The sequence below is a fragment of the Rana temporaria genome, chromosome 2 (genome assembly GCF_905171775.1).
Source record: "Rana temporaria chromosome 2, aRanTem1.1, whole genome shotgun sequence".
Classification (NCBI taxonomy): domain Eukaryota; kingdom Metazoa; phylum Chordata; class Amphibia; order Anura; family Ranidae; genus Rana; species Rana temporaria.
Window position 1 is genome coordinate 347,184,520 of NC_053490.1, and position 23,319 is coordinate 347,207,838.

The following is a 23,319-nucleotide window of genomic DNA, read 5'->3' on the forward strand; positions in this document are numbered from 1 at the left end:
ACTGGGGCTGCATGGTGCAGACAGAGGGATGTACCCGGGGGACCCGCCCCCTGGGAGGTGCTATACTGAGAAGTGTTTTAACACTTGAAGTGCTGTTTTTTCTGCCTAGTCATCTCCTAAAAGGAAGGTAGATAACCCTAAGGTCAATTTCTGCTGTGTCCGTCCATGAACTCAGAGAAATTGATTTTACGGTGAGTACAAAAATCCTATTTTTTACTTTTTGCTATAATAAATATCCCCCCCCAAAATTTTTTTTTTTTTCCTCAGTTTAGGGAGGTACATATTATTCTACCTATTTTTGGTAAAAAAAAATCACAATAAGCATTTATCGATTGGTTTGCACAAAATTTATAGCGTTTATAAAATAGGGGATAGTTTTATGTCATTTTTATTAATATTTTTTTTTTACTACTAATGGCCGAAATCAGCGATTTTTTTTTTCGCGACTGCAACATTATGTGGACACATCGGACACTTTTGACACATTTTTGGGACCGATGTCATTTTCACAGCGAAAAGTGCTATAAAAATGCACTGGTTACTGTGAAAATGACAGTGAAGGGGTTAACCACTAGGGGGCGCTGTAGGGGTTAAGTGTGACCTACTATGTGTTTCTTACTGTAGGGGGGCGGGGCTGGACGTGTGACATCACTGATCGCTGTTCCCTATATCAGGGAACAGGTGATCACTGACACTGCCACAGAGAAGAACAGGGAAGGTTTGTTTACACTCACCTCTCCCCGTTCTTCAGCTCCTGTGACCCGATGGCGGGACACTGGCGGTGATCGGGACCGTGGGTCTTGCGGGCACGGTCACGGAGCTTCGGACCACGGCTGGGCTCTTAAAGAGGACGTGTGTATGTATATGTAATATATATATATATATATATATATATATATATATATATATATATATATATATATATATATATATATATATATGTCCATGTGCCCAGCCGTGCCATTCTGTCAACATATATAGTCGTGCGGCGGTCCTTAAGTGGTTAAAAAAAAATCAGGTTTGTCTTTTATATGACACATTTTGGTGAAACTAATGGACATTGTACAATCATATTGTATAGTGTACGGATAGATTCCGCCATCCACACTAATAACGCAGATGGGCACCCCCTTCCCACTACTGGGATTTTTTATTCTGACAGACACCACTGGCTTTCAGAATACCTGGATAAATGTGATTGCTGCATTAATTTTCTTTTTTTAACACTGATTCTCCTCCATTTTCACCTGGTAATTTGACCAGTAACACACCTTTTGTATTATATTGCCCCCACTCTGGATGAAGGCACATGGGGGCATATTTGGACAGTAGCATTGTCAGTCTGAAGGTAGAGGAGTGTCTAATATACTAGCAGATTTATATACATTAATACATTGAAGACACACTCCAGCTAACACATTATAATCCATCACAGCAACAGTTTTTTTTTCCTTTTAGGGGTAAAGGTTTTACATAAATTAAAGCTGATCGTTGTAAGCACCCCTGTCAGTGGTAAATTGTTTGTCTAATCCATCTAAATGCTACATCTGCAGGACAGCCTGTTCTGTTGAAAAACAGCAGAATAAGACAGTCCACCAGCAGGTTAAACAAAAAAATAAAAACTGACTTGAATTCCCCATCCATATTCTCAAGGTGGATGGGGGAATCCTGCCCATTCATCTATTGTATTCTGACCGCAGGGAGATTGTCCTGCCATCAGAATATACGTATAAGCATAGCTGGCTATAGCTTGTGGTCTTAAATGAGCAGGGAAAGTCTGACAGGTTTCCATCAATCATGGAATTCCACAAAACAATGTATGATGAGTGCTCAGAATAAATCGTGACTGTCTCATATACAGTATGTCACACAACAAAAGACAATGCACAGGGGACTCGGTACAATGTGCAGATTACAAGCATTTAGAAGGCTAAAGAATGGTACACATATACAACTATATAAACAACTATATAGATATATCCACAATTACCAGGACTGATCCCAACATACGGCACAGAAGTCATACTTCTACAGGAGACATAAGGCAAAACCGGCATACTGCATGTGATATGTGTGTACACCTATCCAATGCCGGTGTCATTGTCATAACACACCTGCAGAGCTGTCAGCTAAATTCCATAATGATCACCCTCCCCATCTGAACAACAAATCTCATACAATTACACCAGATCTCTCCACCTCTTGGGCTGATCTAAGGTAGAGGATTAGAGGTGAAAGCATGCAGCCTGTAAAAGCCTGGTCCTAACAAGTGTGAACCTGGTCTACCTGGACAGGAAATAAACCAGCCAAGTCTGTGAAGCTCCTGAAAGAACAGAGTTGGGCAGGGAGACAGATGGGGGAGAGAAGGGAGGGAGGTGGAGACAGTTCAGATCTCACTCACCCAAGGCTGCTAACTGCTATCTGATGGCTCACACAGGGGCACCAATCATGCAACCAGATGCAGCTAAAACTGCTGTAACTTCAAATCTCCCACCCACATCACTTTTCTCATACTGGCTGCATGCTTGGTATAAGAGTGTGGGCGGGGCAGACACAGAGGGGGAGGGGCGAAACAGACAGATCCTCCTTTCTCTTATTTCATCAAAGGAGGGGGGAGGGGAGGGGAGCGGATGGCTAGGCTCAGACTGTCACAGACACTGCAGCCAGCCAGTTTCTAAGTTAATGGGCCCCAGGCACAATGCCCATAGAGGGGATTGTCGTGGGACACAGCACCATTGCCTTCTTTACATTCACTAAGCCTGCACAAACTTTTCCATGTTTTGCAGGCTGTAGATAAATAAAGCAGCCATACTTAAAGGATCACTAAAGGAATTTTTTTTTTTAGCTAAATAGCTTCCTTTACCTTACTGCAGTTCTGGTTTCATGTCCTCATTGCTCGTTTTTGCTTTGATGTTGCTGTAATACTACTCTGTTCTGTACACTTATATGATTGATTTTTATCTATTTTTAATCGTTTTTAAAAGGAATCAGTTAACTATTATGTCTCTATACCCTGTAAACAGTAATTTCAGCAAAAAAAAAATGTTTCCTTTAGTGATCCTTTAAGGCTTCTCATGCCATTGCTGCTGGCCCCTCCTGCTCTCACTCCGGTCTTACTCTCACAGATTGCTGGTGATTGTCTCTGCATTAGCCATGGCCAAGTTGGGTTCCTACCCCCTCCCCCTGATCTCACTCAGCAACTCCCCCCTTGGGGTTTGTGCTGGCTAGTGCTTCTGCTAACACCCAAGTTGTTCATTGCACAGGCTGCAGAGAGAGAAGCGGTTGGAGGTAACTAGGTAAAGCTGTGAGCAGGGCCAGCGGCAGCATAAGTACTTGTTGAGGGATGCCAGGGTTTGGGGCTGGCACCGTAAGGAAGCCACCTAAGCTGCCTTATGCTGGTGCCGGCCCTGGGTGGAGGTTTACCTTCCAGCAGGACAGCGACTCTAAACATAAAGCCAGAGCTACAACAGAATGGTTTAGATCAAAGCATATTTATGTGTTATGAATGTCCCAGTCAAAGTCCAGACCTAAATCCAATTGAATATCAGTGTCAAGGCTTGAAATTAGCTGTTCACAGATGCAAAATGGATGGATTGGATATCTGACACAGCTTGAGCCATTTTGCAAAGAAGAATGGGTAAAGATTTCACTCGCTAGATATGTAAAGCTGGTACACATATATCCAAAAGGCCTTGAAGCTGTAATTGCAGCGAAAGGTGGTTCTACAAAGTTTTGACTCAGGGGGGCTAAATAAAAATGCACGCCACACTTTTCAGATATTTATTTGTAAAAAAATAAAAAATTGAAAACCATTTATCATTTTTCTTCCATTTCACAATTTATGTGCCACTTTGTGTTGTTCTATCACATACAATCCCAATAAAAAACGTTTACGGTTTTGGTTGTAACATGACACAATGTGGAAAAAATTTCAAGAAGTATTTATACTTTTTCAAGACACCGTTTTGTCCGCCACAATGTGGCTGTCCCGCTAAAAAAAATGCTGATTACCGTTATTACTAGTAAAAAAAAAAATATATATATATATATATATATATATATATATATATATATATATATGTCATAGTTTGTAGATGTGATAACTTTTGTGCAAACCAATCAAACGCTTATTGGGATTTTTAACTTTTTTTTAACCAAAAAATATGTAGCAGAATACACATTGGCCCAAATTGGTGAAGCAATTTTATTTATTTTTTTACATTTTTGTTTTTGTTTTTTATTGGGTATATTTTATCCCAGAAAGTAATAGTGTTTTTTTTATTTTTTTTCAAAATTGACGGCTTTTTTTGTTTCTAGCGCAAAAGATAAAAACCACAGAGGTGATCAAATACCACCAAAAGAAAGTGCTATTTGTGGGAAAAGAAGGACATCAATTTTATTTGGGTAAAGAGTTGCACGACCGCACAATTGTCAGTTCAACTAATGCAGTGCCAAATTGCAAGAAATGGACTGGTCATGATGGAGTAAAACATTCTGGGTCTTAAGTGGAAGTAAAGCCTTTTTTGGCACTTGTACCTACAGGTAAGCCTATAACAAGGCTTACCTGTAGGTTCAGTAAATGTCTCCTAAACCTGCACGTCACCAATACATGCTCTCTGAAGGAATGTCATACCCGTGCGGTTCAAACAGAGCTCTGTGCTGCGGTCATTGACTCATACACAAGAGTGACATCATTGCAGGGCTGCCAATCAGACTGCCGGATGAAGCGGATCCAGAAGGAAGACCAGGTGAAGATGGAACCGCCCGTCAGTGCGGCGCTGAGGGGGTTTAGTTTTAAGGTATGTCTCGCGTAATGTGCTAGTGTGCGATGCATACTAGCACATGCCTTTACCTTGCAGGGTTTAAAAAAAACAGTTTACTGCTTTAAGTGGTTGATTTTACACATTATGAAACTAGAACACTTACCAATGTTGGAACTAGATGATGAAGATATATTTAACCACTTGACCACTGGGCACTTAAACCCCCTTCCTAACCAGACCAATTTTCAGCTTTCAGTGCTCTCACATTTTGAATGACAATTACTCGGTCATGCAACACTGCACCCATATGAAATGTTCGTCCTTTTTTTCCCCCACAAATAGATCTTTCTTTTGGTGGTATTTGATCACCTCTGGGTTTTTTATTTTTTGTGCTATAAATGAAAAAAGACTGAAAATGTTGTAAAAAAAAAAGAATTTTTCTTAATTTCTATTATAAAATTTTGCAAATAAGTAATTTTTCTTCATAAATTTGGGCAACGATGTATACTTGTACATATCTTTGGTAAAAATAACCCAAATTAGTGGATATTATCTAGTCTGGGTGAAAGTTATAGGGTCTACAAGCTATGGTGCCAATCACTGAAAATGTATCAATTTAATTACACCTAATAGGCTGTCAGCCTATCTCATTTATTGAGTCCCTAACAAGCCAGTAAAGTACAAATACCCCTCAAATGACCCCTTTTTTGGAAAGTAGACATTCCAAGGTAGTTAGTAAGAGGCATAGTTAGTCTTTTTAAGTTGTAATTTTTCCCCACAATTCTTTGCAATATATAGATTTTGTTTTTTCACACCAAATTGTCATTATAACAGGTTATTTCTCTCACATGGCATGTACATTCCACAAATGACACCCCAAAATATATTCTGCTACTCCTCCTGAGTATGGGTATACCACATGTATGGGACTTTTACACAGCCTGGCCACATACAGAGGCCTAACATTGAAGTAAGCGACTTCAGGCATTCTAGGAGCATACAGTGGGGATCGAAAGTTTTGGCACCCCAGGTAAAAATTTGTATTAATGTGCATAACGAAGCCAAGGAAAGATGGAAAAATATCCAAAAGGCATCAAATTACAGATTAGACATTCTTATAATATGTCAAAAAAAGTTAGATTTTATTTCCATCATTTACACTTTCAAAATTACAGAAAACAAAAAAAAATGGCGTCTGCAAAAGTTTGGGCACCCTGCAGTGTTAATTTTTTTGTACTGCCCCCTTTGGCAAGTATCACAGCTTGTAAGCGCTTTTTGTAGCCAGCCAAGAGTCTTTCAATTCTTGTTTGAGGTATCTTTGCCCATTCTTCCTTACAAAAGTCTTCCAGTTCTTTGAGATTTCTGGGCTGTCTGTCACGCACTGCTCTTTTAAGGTCTATCCATAGATTTTCAATTATGTTGAGGTCAGGAGATTGTGAAGGCCATGGCAAAACCTTCAGTTTACGCCTCTTGATGTAATCCCCCGTGGATTTTGAGGTGTGTTTAGGATCATTATCCATTTGTAGAAGACATCCTCTAACTTCAGCTTTTTCACAGATGGCATCAAGTTACCATCCAAAATTTGCTGAAATTTTATTGAATCCATTTTTCCTTCTACTCGTGAAATGTTCCCTGTGCCACTGGCTGCAATACAACCCCAAAGCATTATTGAGCCACCCCCATGCTTAACAGTTGGACAGGGGTTCTTTTCATTAAATTCTGTGCCCTTTCTTCTCCAAACGTACCTTTGCTCATTCCTGCCAAAAAGTTCTATTTTAACCTCATCGGTCCAGAGAACTTGTTTCCAAAATGCATCAGGCTTGTCTATATGTTCATTTGCAAAGTTCAAACGCTGATTTTTGTGGTGAGGACGTAGAAGAGGTTACAAGTATCTCTTTATAGTGCAATAGTGTACCACAACTCCAGTGTCTGCCAGATCTTTCTGGAGGGATCGTGCAGTCAAATGTGGGTTTTGAATTGCTTTTCTCACAATCCTGCGAGCTGTTCTGTCTGATATTTTTCTTGGTCTTCCAGATCTTGCTTTAACTTCCACTGTTCCTGATGACTGCCATTTCTTAATTACATTCCGAACAGAGGATATTGACATCTGAAAATGCTTTGCTATCTTCTTATAGCTTTCTCCAGCTTTGTGAGCGTCAACTATTTTCAGTTTCAGTTTTCTAGACAACTGCTTAGAAGAACCCATGGTGCTGATTGTTGGGGCAAGGTCAGATGAGTCTGGGCATTTAAAACCTTTGAGACACCTGGTCTTCCCAGACGATGATTGAGAACAATCCATGACACTGGCAGGTCTCAGCTTTGCAAAGGGGCACTGCATGCTATAAATCAGTGGTTCTCAACCTTTCTAGTGCCGTGACCCCTTGATAAAATTTCCGAAGTTGTGGGGACCCCCAACAGTAGATATTATTTTCGTATCGTGGGTTGTCAGCACCCGGGGCAAGACAAGTAATTTGCACCCCTAAACCACAGGCATTTAGCGCTCCCTGAGTCCCTTCCACTCGTACAGTACTAAAACCCCTTATGGTACATTTTAGGATATACCACTATTTCTCTTTGTTCTACTTTCTTTCCCTTTTATCGCTCTATCCTAATTTGTTTTTTTTTCCCATCCGTATCCCTAGCCGTCTTTCTTGTTCTTTCTCTACCTTTTTATTTGTTCCTCCCCCTCTTTTCCTCTCCATTCCATGTATTCTCTATTTGTATTCCTTCTCTTACTCCTTGGAGGGGGGGGTGGGTCGAGTGGATTAGGTGCTTATGAACAAGGTCACCTGCTGATCTGAGAACTGTTGTGAGGACTTTTAATGGCAACTATAATCACAGGTAGTGTTACTCACTGTGTCTCAGACTTTGTAGCGTTTTGTAGCAGTGCCACCTATGCCGGAATCAGGAGATAGGGTCTCCTCCAGCCCCTCCCACTTCACATTCCTCACCAATCAGCTGACTTCTAGCCTCCCCCCCCCATGCCGTGAACTGAATGAGCGGCCGCGATGAGGCTTAGTGGGCGGGCTCCAGGAACAGCCCAGCTGGGTGGCCACAAAAAGGCAGGGAGAGCGTTTCGGGCTTCAAGAACAGCCCAGGATTCGGGGACCCCTGGCAAATCATCATTTGACCCCCGAGGGGGTCCCGACCCCCAGGTTGAGAACCACTGCTATAAATTCTGCAGGGTGCCCAAACTTTTGCAGACAGCATTTTTTAGTTTTTTGTAATTTTGAAAGTGTAAATGATGGAAATAAAATCTAACTTTTTTTGACATATTATAAGATTGTCTAATCTGTAATTTGATGCCTTTTGGAGATTTATCCATCTTTCCTTGGCTTCGTTATGCACATTAATACAAATTTTTACCTGGGGTGCCCAAACTTTTGATGCCCACTGTAAATTTCACATCTAAAAGCTCAACCACCTATTACACTTTTGAAGGCCCTGGAGCACCAGGACAATGGAAACGCCCACAAAGTGACCCCATTTTGGAAAGCAAACACCCCAGTGTATAATCTATGAGGCATAATGAGTCCTTTGAACGGTTAATTTTTTTCCAGAAGTTTTGGGAATATGTGGAAAATAAATTAATATAGAAGCCCAACATCCATGAAGCACCATCAGTTGTTCTAGGGATATAAATTACACATCTAATTTCCTTACAAAATCGATCACATTTTTGAGGGCCCTTCATATTTCTGGCACAGCATGTACATACCAAGAATTACACCCTAAAATACATTCTGCTGAGTAAAGGGTAAACAAAAAGATTACCTGTGGTTTTAGTAGTGCAATTGTCCACAGGAGGAGAGCCCTGATCCAGGCAGCAGGCAGGGACGTGGTCAGCGACAGTAAATGGAATTGTCAAGGCAGCAGGCAGGAATATTGTCCATATACAGTCCAGGGTCAGTGCAAGTAGAGACATTGCCAGCAGTGCCAAAATATTGGTCCTGGTAGTAAGCAGGAACATGGTTCAAGTAGCAGGCCAGGAAAGAATGGAGACAGGGGTAGAGGCTTCTCCCACCCAAATCTCTTTGAAGCCTCCGAGTCTCCAGACCCTAATCTGGGAATGGGAAAACTAAAACATTTTTTTTCTTCATCCAGAAAAACAATTCTGGAGCCCCTCACATATGTGAGACCCCTGTGTTCCCACTAGCATAGCAGGGTAAAAGATCAATCCAAGAGGCAGGCAAAAAACGTGGTCCAACAGTCCAGGGTCAGTTCCAGAGCAGGCAGAGGTAGGTACAGTTTAGCAGGTCAGTGTCAGTTCCGGAGAAGGCAGCATTCTGTACAGTGGCATAAGGGGTGTGGCGGTAACTGACAATTACGTTTACCATACTTTGCTAATAATGTCGGAAAGTATGGTAACGATGGAAACATCCAATAATACAAAGGCCTGGTTGGGAAGGACAATCGGGGCAATAATACATGGTGTCTCTTCTAGTTCCTCTTTTGGTGCACACCCGGCATTTCTTTTGACGTTTTCGGCCTTTTTCATGGTGGAGGAGTCTCTCAGGAAAGTGGCGTTCATGGCATCTGCTCACTGAATCCGAGCGAATGCTTTCTGGTGGGTTTTCAGGGTACAAAACGGTGGAGACAATGTGTTCTTGGTACTGAAGATAAGATAAGGGGGTCCTTGTAGATTTACGGTAAATTACATAAGTATTGTAAAGGGCCAAACTGAAAAGATATATGGAGACCTTTTTATACCAATAGCAGCTTTTTCTTGTGGGAAGGTAGGGATCGATCATCTGATCATTGAAGTCGACTCCCCCCATGAACAAATTGTAGTCATGAACACATTCTGGTTTTTGGATAGGGCCGTTTCTTCTGAGGATTTCCACGTAGGTATCGTATTATTGAGAGCATATGTATGTTTCAAATAAAAAAGAGATTCTGCGCAACGTATCACGCTAGTGAACTAATGGTATCACATAAAAATATTGACATAAAGTGATAAACTAATAAATGTAGGAGCTGACAGAATTCAGCAATAAATATATCAAAAATAAAGTGCAGTGTAATGAGTCCAGAATGCTCAAAATGTGCAAAAATATGAACAGGTGTGTGCAAAGGAATTAAATGAGAAAGTCCAGTCCCAAAAAATGTAAGCACAAATCAGCTGTCAGGACGGATGCACTGGATGCACTGGATGAAGGTGAGCACCAGCTCGATAATATAAATACACAGCCGTGTGATAGAAGATGAGCCAGATCCCTGGCTGAGCTCCCAGGACTCTTACCTCTCAGCCCTCCTTAATGGGCAATAATGTACAGGTCACTCGCAGCCTTCTATGGGTGGTCACAAATGCTTCCTCTCTAGGTCTAATGAATCCTCCCTCTATTGGGTCAGGTGCTCCTCAATACCGAATGGGTAATAAAAGCAAGAAAGAGAGAGAGGGGACTCCCATAGTGAGGTACCGTATGGTGCAGGTGAAATATTTTATTAGGGAAAAACCTGCGCTTACATTAAAAACTAAAAACAATGTGCAACGAAGGAATAAACAAGCGGCGTTTCAATCGCCAGCTTACGTCACTCCGGGTGTACGTCCTCCAATCCCTACGCGTTACGACACCACGTGTCTTCGTCTGGGGAATCTGATTGGTAGTGTGGTTGTTGTTTATATCTCCAAAAAACCGGAAGTCTCATCACGGCCATTTTGTTGGAGACCACGATGTACTATGTATCAGACATGCTAAAGGGGACATATAGCAATACAGAACTTGGCAATCGAGGGAATATATCAGAGATAACAAGGGCTATATTATCAAGGACAGAACGCTGTATTTCTGGTTAATATCCTCGGAGCCAGCAATATATAAAATGGGCCATGGAGAGGGCATATATAAGTGATATCCATATAACCAAGTATAATTAAGATTAACGCCAGAGCAAAGACATCACCAATAAGTAACCACTAGATGTTGCTCATGGGCTAAAATCCATGGCACATACTGTATCCATTATATGGTAATAGGAGGATTGTACAGTAATAAAGTTGATATGGATAATATATAAATAAACAATACATAATTAAAATATGTTTAAAATCCTTATATTACTTAAAAAGGATAAAACCTGGTTGTATCTATATTCATAACAATGGAGGGCTCCCATATCAACTGATAATAGGGACACTTTGTCTCTAGACACTTTGATCAGGTACACAATCGGGATCCCTCTAAATTACAATTTTGGGGTATTGATAAATTTAACCCCTCGTGGAGAGGAAGCCACAAGGTGCGCACGATCAGTCAAAAAGAATCCCAGTGGATCCATAAGATGCGCACCCTGACACCAGGAGGAATGAACGTTGAGTTTGATCTCAACTGCTTCCTCAGCAATTTTTAGTTCCCCACACTTTTAGATTAGTTAGATATAGGTTCACTATGTATCCTATTGGACTTTTTTACTGATTGCCTATTATGTGTATATATATATTTTTTATGGTTGTAAGTTGCGACAAATCGAGTGTACGACCACCATATATATTTATTATTTATTTATATACACCCTCTATTTTTTAGTATTATATTCATTCCCTATTATCAGTTGATATGGGAGCCCTCCATTGTTATGAATATAGATACAACCAGGTTTTATCCTTTTTAAGTAATATAAGGATTTTAAACATATTTTAATTATGTATTGTTTATTTATATATTATCCATATAAACTTTATTACTGTACAATCCTCCTATTACCATATAATGGATACAGTATGTGCCATGGATTTTAGCCCATGAGCGACATCTAGTGGTTACTTATTGGTGATGTCTTTGCTCTGGCGTTAATCTTAATTATACTTGGTTATATGGATATCACTTATATATGCCCTCTCCATGGCCCATTTTATATATTGCTGGCTCCGAGGATATTAACCAGAAATACAGCGTTCTGTCCTTGATAATATAGCCCTTGTTATCTCTGATATATTCCCTCGAGTGCCAAGTTCTGTATTGCTATATGTCCCCTTTAGCATGTCTGATACATAGTACATCGTGGTCTCCAACAAAATGGCCACGATGAGACTTCCGGTTTTTCGGAGATATAAACAACACCCACACTACCAATCAGATTCCCCAGACGAAGACACGTGGTGTCGTAACGCGTAGGGATTGGAGGACGTACACCCGGAGTGACGTAAGCTGGCGATTGAAACGCTGCTTGTTTATTCCTTCGTTGCACATTGTTTTTAGTTTTTAATGTAAGCGCAGGTTTTTCCCTAATAAAATATTTCACCTGCACCATACGGTACCTCACTATGGGAGTCCCCTCTCTCTCTTTCTTGCTTTTATTACCCATTCGGTATTGAGGAGCACCTGACCCAATAGAGGGAGGATTCATTAGACCGAGAGAGGAAGCATTTGTGACCACCCATAGAAGGCTGCGAGTGACCTGTACATTATTGCCCATTAAGGAGGGCTGAGAGGTAAGAGTCCCGGGAGCTCAGCCAGGGATCTGGCTCATCTTCTATCACACGGCTGTGTATTTATATTATCGAGCTGGTGCTCACCTTCATCCAGTGCATCCAGTGCATCCGTTCTGACAGCTGATTTGTGCTTACATTTTTTGGGACTGGACTTTCTCATTTAATTCCTTTGCACACACCTGTTCATATTTTTGCACATTTTGAGCATTTTGGACTCATTACACTGCACTTTATTTTTTATATATTTATTGCTGAATTCTGTCAGCTCCTACATTTATTAGTTTATCACTTTATGTCAATATTTTTATGTGATACCATTAGTTCACTAGCGTGATACGTTGCGCAGAATCTCTTTTTTATTTGTATCCTTGTTCAATGTTATGTAAACATTACTAGATTTTGCTGCACTATATTTTTGGTGGGTTTATTCATTTAGGGTCTGCACTTGTCACTTTATTCATATGTATGTTTCGTCTGTCCCTCCACCCGATAATACTTCTTCATTCCGCAAAGACGCCATCTCCTCTTTTCGTAGGCTTTCAGTAACAAGCCTTTGCGGGAAACCCTTCGTACACCCAGAAGTCGTAGACGTACCCCGAGGCCCGGTCACATAGCTTGTAGAGCTTAACCCCATATCGGGCCCTTTTGTTTGGAATATACTTCTTGATGCCAAGCCTGCCTCTGAAGTGGACCAATGACTCATCCACAGAGATATTTTTGTCGGGGACAAATAACTGTGGGAATTTCTCAGAGATTTATTTTTAGAAGTGGTCAAATTTTAAATTATTTGTCATGTGATGGTTCATTTCGGGGAGGGGACTGGGTGTTGTCATTGTAATGGGGCAAACACATTATCATCAGGTATCTTAATCTGGGCATAATGGATGAAAAGAGTGGCATGTGGTGGATGGGTTTGGTGGACCAGTATGAGTACAATTCATTTTGTACTGATTCAGAATATGAACCTGTTGTAAGCAGTGGGTCTTCTACAGATTCAGAGGAAGAGCAAAGTGTCCGCATGAAACAAAGGCGTTCGTTAACCAGCAGCTCAGTGCCATCCACCAGAAATGAAGTGGCATCAACTAGCAGCTCAGTGCCATCCACCAGTAGCACAGTGCCATCCAGAAGAAATTAAGTACCACTGCAGCAAAGGCCAAGAACTAGCAGGGTGCCATCTCAGCCCAAAAGGGTTGGACCCATGCCAGCCTTCCCTATGCCCTTAAAAACCCTCTGTGGCTTCCCCCCAATTCAGGAGCAGCAAACATCCCCCCTTTCACCGCCCAGCCAGGTGTTCAGCTGAACACAGAAAATGTTGCCCCTATTGATTTTTTTTATTTAGTTTTTACCCAAGACCTATTATCCTCCATCGTGGCCCAGTGCAACCTCTATGCACAACCATTTATAACAAACAACCCTGATTCAAGTTACGCCCATCCCTATGAGTGGAGAGCATTTACAGTGGATGAATTTAAATTTTTTTTAGGTGTAGTGAGCGAGTAACTTGTATAACGCTACAAATGCGAACTAAATCGCCTCAAGGCACCTGCATCCAGTGTAGTACTGATCCTTCAGAAGAGGTGGGTCTTTAGTTTTTTCCTAAAAGCTCTAAGGTTTTCTTCCATGCGAATGGTCGTAAGTAGAGCATTCCAAAGTCGAGGTCCTTGGACTGCAAATCTACGTTCTCACAAAAAATAGGATTTTTGTACTCACCGTAAAATCCATTTCTCTGAGTTCATGGACGGACACAACAGCATTGGCCTTAGGGTTATATATCCTTCCTTTCAGGAGAGACTTAGGCAGAAAAAACAGCACTTCAAGTGTTAAAACACTTCTTTCAGTACAGCACCTCCCAGGGGGCGGGTCCCCGGGTACATCCCACTCTCTGCATCATGCATCCCCAGTTTTTTTCTGCCTAACGTTAGGAGAAGACATGGCTCCTCTGGGCCCATGTGCTCTGGAGGCTTTTAGGCGATTTTTTCGCTTTTATTTTATTTTTCCTGCATTTTTGGATCCTGGGATCTACAATCAACTGCTGACTGGGTGACAGGCTGGATCCTTGATCCTTTTAGTCCCCCCATGTTTGGCCATCGAGCGCGTGCCGGCCTTTAGCTACGCGCTGGGCCGTCCACGACATTCCCCATGCTCCAGGGGTGGCCGGTGAGCGACATGCTCCAGGGCACACATATGACCGGTCTCTCTGGTCATGTCGCAGTGTGCCGGGCTGACAGCCATGCCGTAAACGGACGTTGGTTCTGTCTGGAATGCCTCCAGCCGGTGGTCGCAGGACGGGTAAGTAGTATCCCCTTGCCTTGGCATGGTGGTTCGGCAGGTGCATTCCTGGGGAGTTTAATCGAGGGTCCGCCCTGCTTTTCTCTCTTTCTTCCTCTCCCTCCTTCCCCGCTTTCTGGGTGGCGGCCGTGAGATGGTGGTCCCTGGGGGGCTCTGTTACTACCGGGGGGCTGCGCTGCTGTGGGGTGCTATTTTTCCTGTCCTGTATGATGCTGTATGTGCTGGGGAGGGGTGGGCCTGCAGGGTCTGGTGCTTTTACTGTGTTCTGCTGTGTTTGTCACTATATTTTTAAAACACGTAATAGTCTGGCTGTTTTTTCTGCATGTCGGTGGCCATCTTGGAAAAGTTTTGGCCTCTAGTGACCATAATTACGGCGCCAAAAGCTCTTGGCACTCTTCCTGAGGGACGGCACAGCACGGGCAGCGTTCTCAGCGGCGCTACAGCCTGGTCAGGTGGTGAGTCCTCTGGGGGGTCCCCTGCTCTCTGTTGCGGCCGGGAGGGTGGCCTGTGGGTCCTGCCTTGCAGTACAAGGGCGGGATATATACGGTGGGTCAGCATGGCGTCCGAACCAGAGGCTTCTACCCCAAGCATGCCATAGTTAACCCTTAGTGCCCCTGTTGCTGCGGCCTCGGTGGATGCTATGACGGCAGTCCTTGAGGCGTTTACTCAGAAACTTGAGGATTTGTCGCAGGCATCAGACATGCCGGTCCCTTTTGGGTTCCGCAAGCCACCCCGCACCGCAAAAGTGTTTCCTGGTGTTCCATATCTGGACAAATTGTTGTACAAGGAATGGGATCGGCCGCAGAAAGTTTTTGCTGTTCCAAAATACTTTGCGGTCCGTTATCTTTTTGAGGAGGACTTTAAAAAAAAGTGGATCTCTCCTCTGTCAGTGGACCCCCCTGTGTCCAGACTGAACAAGGCTACCACATTACCTGTGGAAGGGGCTCCCGCTTTTAAGGACCCTGCAGATTGGAGAACTGAGGCTGTGGCCCGCTCCATGTTCACAGTGGTGGGGTCGGCGGTGAGACCGGTTAAGTGTCGCAGACACTTACCGAACGGGCAAAGTCCTTTCTGCTGGAGCTGGAGGCGCAGAATGCCTCTGAGACCTGTGTGGACCTGGCCGACCAGTTGGTGCAGGGCCTAAAGTTTGTCTGTGAGTCGGCCCTGAATTTGCTCCCTTTGCTCTCCAGGGCCTCCGCCTACGCGGTGGTGCTACTTCGTCTCGTGTGGCTGAAGTGTTGGTCTGCGGACCAGTCTTCTAAAAAGGCTTTGGTGGACTTACCCTTTAAGGGTGAACAGCTTTTTGGGGTGTCCCTGGATGACATCATAAAGGATGCCACAGGCGGCAAGAGCACTCTGCTCCCGCAATCTGGAAAGGGTAAGGAGCCTCGCCGGAAGCAAGGGCCCTCCTTTACTACCCCCAAGCGTAGTAAAACGTTTTCAGGGTGCTAAGGCGCCCACTGAAGGGCAAAAGCGCCCCTGGTACCGCAAGCCCAACAAGCCTGCGGACAAGCCTGCCTCTGCGTGAAGGTCTGCCCCCACCCCCATTTCTCGGGTGGGGGGCCGACTTCGCAAATTCGCGGCTCGGTGGAGGTCTCTTCTTTCCGACCGTTGGGTTTGCAAAGTAGTTTCCTTGGGGTACAAGATAGAGATTCTCTCTTGCCCACCAAACAGATTTTTTTCCCTCCAACCTCTGGCTCGCCGGAGGGATTTGTCAGGAGCTGTCCCCTTTGAAAACGTGTGTTGACACGAAATGCATCAGGGATGACCTCATTGTTGCCATCGTTTTTCTGATATGCGCTGTATTCCTTACCGATATGTAAGTGCAAATTTTTTATTACATCTTGATTGATTTTTACGGTGTCACACTATGGCGTCCCCCCTTCTCTTTTTTACATTCATGTGGGATCTGTAAACACGGATGTTTATCTCCTGCAATTCCTGAGTGAGAGGTTCTCCAGTCTGGTTCGATGTTCCAGGAATTTCGCTTCACATCCATCCACCCATATTCCCATCCTGCAGAGACTTCATACCTAGTGTTCAAACACTTATCAAGCTCGATCGACTCTGGAAAAGTAATTTTCAGAGTCCATTCAGTCTGGTAAGCCTGCATCTATACCGGTGGTGGGATTTCTTTCTTTATTTGGAATTCTAACTCCATTCACATTCGCTTCATCACTGACAGTTATTGTTTTAAATCACTCAATTCCGGTTTGAGTTGATTGGTCTTTGGACTATATGATATTCACTCATCACGTGGCACCATTTGGACTTTATATGTATATTGTTTGAAATATTTTTTCCTTTTCATGTGCATTTTTCATTTATTTTGTTTATGCAAAAACAATTTTTCTGACTTCATTGTCACATTTATTTTGATTGTATCAGAGCGCTGCACTCCTTTGTCCACATTGTTTGTTTGCTTCTCTGCTGGTCAGGGGAGTGGTTGTACCGGTTCCCTCAACGGAACGGTTTCAGGGGTTTTACTCCAATCCTGGACCTCAAGGCCATCAATTGCTTTGTCAAAGTACAACAATTCAGGATGGAGTCGATTCGCTCAGTAGTAGCAGCGCTCCATCAGGGGGATTTCCTAGCATCCTAGGATATCAAGGACGCGTAATTGCATATCCCCATATGCGCAAAACACCAGAGATTTCTGCGTTTTGCGGTCGGAGAGGACCACTTTCAATTTGTGGCCCTCCCGTTCGGCCTGGCTTCGACACCACGGGTTTTCACCAAGGTGCTCGCTCCGATTCTGGCTCTGCTGAGACAGCGCGGGATCGCTATCGTAGGATACCTGGACGACCTTCTTCTGAGAGCTTCTTCAAGCTCAGAATTAGAAGACGACGTGTCTATCTCCTGTCAGACCCTCCGAGAATTCGGTTGGCTATTGAATACCCAGAAGTCAGTACTGGTACCGTCTCAGCGGCTGGAATACCTGGGGTTAGTCCCGGATTCCTCAGAGGCAAGAGTTTTCCTCCCAACGGAAAAACTACAGACACTGCAGTCTGCGGTGCAGCGGTTGATGACCCATGAATGGGCGTCGCTTCGCTTTTGCATTAGAGTGCTGGGTCTGATGGTGGCCTCTTTCGAGGCAGTGCCGTATGCCCGATTTCGCACTCGAGTGTTGCAAAAAGAGATTCTGTCAAGTTGGGACAAGCTTCCTTCGTCTCTGGATTACCAGATTCGGGTGAGTCGACTGGTCAAGTCATCCCTAGTCTGGTGGCTGACATCTCCGGTACTTCGGACCGGAAAATCGTTTATGCCGTGCCATTGGACAGTGGTCACGACAGATGCCAGCCTCTCCGGCTGGGGGGGTGTCTGGGGTGTCCAGTCAGCCCATGGGGTCACTATCGCCTAATCTACGCCTTCCCTCCTCTGAAGCTTTTTCCTTGCCTGCTGCGCAGAGTGGAAGCCGAGGGGATGCTAACAATCCTGATCGCTCCGGATTGGCCGCGCCGTCCCTGGTACGCGGACCTGGTGCGTCTGGTGGCAGACGTCCCTTGGCATCTACCCCTGAGGGAAGATCTTCTGTCGCAGGGTCCAATCTTTCACCCTGCTTTACAGTCGCTGGCTTTAACGGCGTGGCTGTTGAGAGCCAGGTGCTGAAGGATCGAGGCCTGTCGGGCTCGGTGGTCTCTACCATGCTACGAGCACGGAAGTCTACTTCACGAAAGATTTACCATCGTACGTGGAAGGCCTACATCTCTGTGTGAAGAGATGAAATGGCACCCCCAAACATACGTGATGTCCCGGATTCTGCTGTTCTTACAGCGTGGAGTGGATCAGGCTCTCGCCTTAAGTACAGTTAAGAGTCAGATTTCGGCTCTAGCTGTCTACTTTCAGCGACCCTTGGCGGCGCACTCCCTGGTGTGTACGTTTGTGCAGGGGGTTCGGCATTTGTGGCCCCTCCTGTGCACCCTCCACTGCCTCCATGGGACTTGAATTTAGTCCTTTTGTTGCTTCAAGAGGCTCCGTTTGAGGACATTCAGAAGATTCCCTTGTTGACTCTGTCCCAGAAGGTGTTTTTTCTGGTGGCAATTACCTCGGTCAGACGGGTATCTGAACTGGCGGCCTTGTCTTGCAAGGCTCCTTACTTGGTCATCCATAAGGATAAGGTGGTGCTGCGGCCACAGCCGTCATTCCTTCCAAAGGTTCTTTCGGCTTTTCACATTAATGAGGACATTGTTTTGCCATCCTTTTATGTCCTCGGCCGAAAAACCTGAAGGAGGCCACTTTGCATTGCTTGGACGTGGTTCGGGCCCTATAGGTGTACTTGTCTGCTACGGCTCAGTTTCAGAAGTCGGACTCACTGTTCGTGTCGGTAACTGGTCCTAAGAAAGGTCTGGCGGTCTCGTCTGCCACCATTTCTAGGTGGATCAGACAGGTCGTGCTCCAGGCTTATGCCCTAAAGGGGTGGGCGCCTCCCTTTCAGTTTACGGCGCATTCGACCAGGGCGATTGGTGCCTCTTGGGTTTTCCACCATCAAGCGTCTGTGTTACAGGTGTGTAAGGCAGCGACCTGGTCGTCAATCCACACCTTCTCAAAATTTTACAAGGTGGATGTGAGTGCATCTTCCGATGCCTCCTTTGGCCGCAAGGTTTTTCAGGTGGCAGTTTAAGGTTGAAGTTCCTCCCTTTGTTTGGGGTGAAGCTTGGTTTGCTGTGTTTTTTTCCCACCCCTCGAAATTTTTTGACACTGCTTGGGGACATCCCTAAGGTCAATGCTGCTGTGTCCGTCCATGAACGGAAGAGAAAATAGGATTTTTGTACACACCGTAAAATCCATTTCTCTGAGTTCATGGACGGACACAGCACCCACCCCTCCTTTGTTTGTACTGCTTGTTTACGAACTGGGGCTGCATAATGCAGAGAGTTGGATGTACCCGGGGGACCCACCCCCTGGGAGGGAGGTGCTGTACTGAAAGAAGTGTTTTAACACTTGAAGTGCTGTTTTTTCTGCCTAAGTCTCTCCTGAAAGGAAGGACATATAACCCTAAGGTCAATGCTGCTGTGTCCGTCCATGAACTCAGAGAAATGGATTTTACGGTGAGTACAAAAATACTATTTTTTGTGAGAACGTAGATTTGCAGTCCAAGGACCTCGGCTTTGGAATGCTCTACTTACGACCATTCGCATGGAAGAAAACCTTAGAGCTTTTAGGAAAAAACTAAAGACCCACCTCTTCTGAAGGATCAGTACTACACTGGATGCAGGCGCCTTGAGGCGATTTAGTTCGCATTTGTAGCGCTATACAAGTTACTCGCTCACTACACCTAAAAATTATTTAAATTCATCCACTGTCAATGCTCTCCACTCATAGGGATGGGCGTAACTTGAATCAGGGTTGTTTGTTATAAATGGTTGTGCATAGAGGTTGCACTGGGCCACGATGGAGGATAATAGGTCTTGGGTAAAAACTAAATAAAAAAAATCAATAGGGGCAAAAATTTCTGTGTTCAGCTGAACACCTGGCTGGGCGGTGAAAGGGGGGATGTTTGCTGCTCCTGAATTGGGGGGAAGCCACAGAGGGTTTTTAAGGGGATAGGGAAGGCTGGCATGGGTCCAACCCTTTTGGGCTGAGATGACACCCTGCTAGTTCTTGGCCTTTGCTGCAGTGGTACTTAATTTCTTCTGGATGGCACTGTGCTACTGGTGGATGGCACTGAGCTGCTAGTTGATGCCACTTCATTTCTGGTGGATGGCACTGAGCTGCTGGTTGACGAACGCCTTTGTTTCATGGGCACACTTTGCTCTTCCTCTGAATCTGTAGAAGACCCACTGCTTACAACAGGTTCATATTCTGAATCAGACTCAGAGAGCTCCCCGCTGCTCTCGTCTGGTCTAATGAGTCTGCACTGCTGGGTTGTGATGAGGGTGCACTGCTGGGTTCTGATAAGGGTGCACTGCTGGGAACAGGTGAGGGTGCACTGATGGGAACGGGTGAGGGTGCACTGATGTACACTAATTTACCACACTGAGGCTGCACTGATTATCTGGCACTGATATGCACTGATGAGGATCCACTGATGAGCACTCACTTATGGGCACTATTGGGCACTCTAGTGGCACTGATGAGCGCTATAGTGGTGCAGAGGAGCACTATAGTGTCACTGATGTGGTACTGATGGCACCTATGTGGCACTTATGGAGCACTGACAAACAATGGCGGCACCGAAGTGGCATAGGTGGCACTGGTGGCACCGATGGGGCACTGGTGTCACTGATGAGCCTTGTATTGGCACTGATGAGCCTTGTATTGGCACTGATGAGCCTAGTGGTGGCACTGATGGGTACTATAGTGGCACTGATGGCACTGCTGGGTACTGTAGTGGCACTGGTGGCACTACTGGGTACTGTAGTGGCAGTGATGGGTATTTTTGTGGCACAGATTGGTACTGTAGGGGCACTGATGGGTAGTGTAGTGGCACAGATTGGCACTGTGTGGCACTTCTGGGCACTGTAGTTCTCAGAAAAAAATAAACTCACTGTTGACAATGTACTCTCTTCTCTCCTCACACGCTGTATCGGTGTGAGGAGAGAAGAGAGCTGGACCTCTCCGTGACCCCTGTTTGTTTACATTGTGATCGCTCCCTCATTGGAGGGAGTGATCACATAGTAAAGGGCCACTTTCATTGGTCCTTTACCGTGATCCGTGTTGCGCCGGGTTCCGTAAACCCGGACACTAATATATATATATATATATATATATATATATATATATATATATATATATATATATATATATATATATACTGTGTGTGCACAAAGCAAGTTTCAGTATACTGTCATTTACGTACCTTGTGCAATCAATAATCTGTTTAATTACTGAATGTATATTTATTGAATGCCTTTGTTGCTTCAATATTTTTTTAGCTGTAGAAGTCTACTATTTTTCTGATATGCAGCTCTTCCTTTTATTAATTTTAGGGGAAAAGGGAATTGCCGCTCCAGGTGGGAACCCAGATGAGTATCCTCCATTGCAGACAACTCAGGTGCAGACAATGCATTTAGCAAAGCAGGAACAAAAATTGTCTCTGGACAGCCACACTCTGAACAAATTGTAGCCTTTTATTGAAAGAAAGGACAGCACTACAAGTCACAGCAAAATAAAATAAAACCTGACTCTGATGCGTTTTGCACTGAAACTAGTGCTTAGTCATAGCTATGAGTATTACTATCATGTTTGTGTGTGGCCTGAATATATATTTATTTTCGTTTTTTTAAAATTCCCCTCTTGTTATTCACTGTGTCCTTCTTCACAGGTAGATTTCCATCTTCGAGCAGAGAGGGTGGTGCAGTCAGTCAAAGCGATATGTAATGCACTTGCAGCTGTTGAAACTCTGGAAATCAGTAGTGCGCTAAACCAACTTCCGCCTTGTCCTCCCAGAGTCCAAATCAAGTCCCATAAGGTAAACATGATAAATTATTAGTAAATCATTTTAAAATAAGGTTGGTGTTTGCAGAAAAAACTTTTCTTCTTTCCTTTAGAAAATTCTTATTTGCATGATAATGGTTAACTAAAGAAGTCAAACTTGTCTTTTTTCCACCGCTTTCCAGATTTTAAATCCGTCAAGTACACAACACTATGCTCAATTAACTATCGAGACATACTTTGAGTTATTTTACATAACTGAATGCTCTCTAAAAGCTGCCCCAAGAAAAAAATAATAATCATAAAATTTGTTATAGTCGATGATTATTATCGACTTTTATATTTCCTTTTACCACTGAAGGAAAAAATAAATGTTTTATAACTTTTTTGCTGATGGGAGTCCCTTTAACCACTTCCATACTGGGCACTTACGCCCCTTCCTGCCCAAGCCAATTTTCAGCTTTCAGCACTGTCGCACTTTGAATGACAATTGCGCGGTCGTGCTACACTGTACCCAAACAATTTTTTTATCATTTTGTTCCCACAAATAGAGCTTTCTTTTGGTGGTATTTGATCACCTCTGCGGTTTTTATTTTTTGCGCTATAAACAAAAGAAGAGTGACAATTTAAAAAAAAAACACTATTTTTTACTTTTTTATTTAATAAATATCACAATTTTTTTTAAAAAAAACGTTTTTTTTCCTCAGTTTAGGCCGATATGTATTCTTCTACATATTTTTGGTAAAAAAAATCGCAATGATCATATATTGATTGGTTTGCGCAAAAGTTATAGCGTTTACAAAATAGCTGATAGATTTATGGCATTTTTATTTTATTAATTTTTTTACTAGTATTGGCGGCGATTTGCGATTTTTTTTACTGTCACCGTGACATTGCGGCGAACACATCGGACACTTTTGATACGTTTTTGGCGCCATTCACATTTATACAGCGATTAATGCGATAAATATGCACTAATTACTGTATAAATGTGACTGGCATTCAAGGGGTTAACACTAGGGGGTGAGGGAGGGATCTAATGCTTTCAGCCGCGATTGCGGCTGTGTTTACATTCCGGGACCCGGGCGTGACGTCATAACATCGCGCCCGGGCCTCCGACGATCATAGAGATGACTGGTGACCATCTGGTCACCAGTCTACTCTATGGTTTCCATCGGACGCCGGCGGATCGTTTCTCCGGGTCTCCGATGGCACGGGAGAGCCCGGAGAAGCACCGGATGGCGGCGGGAGGGGGGGCGTCCCCTCCCGCCGCCTATAAGAACGATCAAGCGGCGGAACCGCCGCTATGATCGTTCTTATGGTGCAGGGATTCACCGGCTGAAGAGATGGATATCTAAATGATGCCTGTAGCTGCAGGCATCATTCAGATATCCCCACTGAAAGTCCAGGACGTCATATGACGTCCTTGGGCGGCAAGTGGTTATTCACATTTATACAGCG

General features: G+C 44.0%; 1 protein-coding gene across 1 annotated transcript in view; it reads left to right on the plus strand.

Moving 5' to 3' along the window:
* The window catches only part of PIK3C2B (phosphatidylinositol-4-phosphate 3-kinase catalytic subunit type 2 beta), a 1,746,470-nt gene that overhangs the window by 523,127 nt on the left and 1,200,024 nt on the right, over nt 1–23,319 (plus strand). Inside the window, 1 exon segment of the mRNA XM_040339537.1 lies at nt 21,749–21,895. Coding sequence (XP_040195471.1) covers nt 21,749–21,895 — 147 coding nt within the window.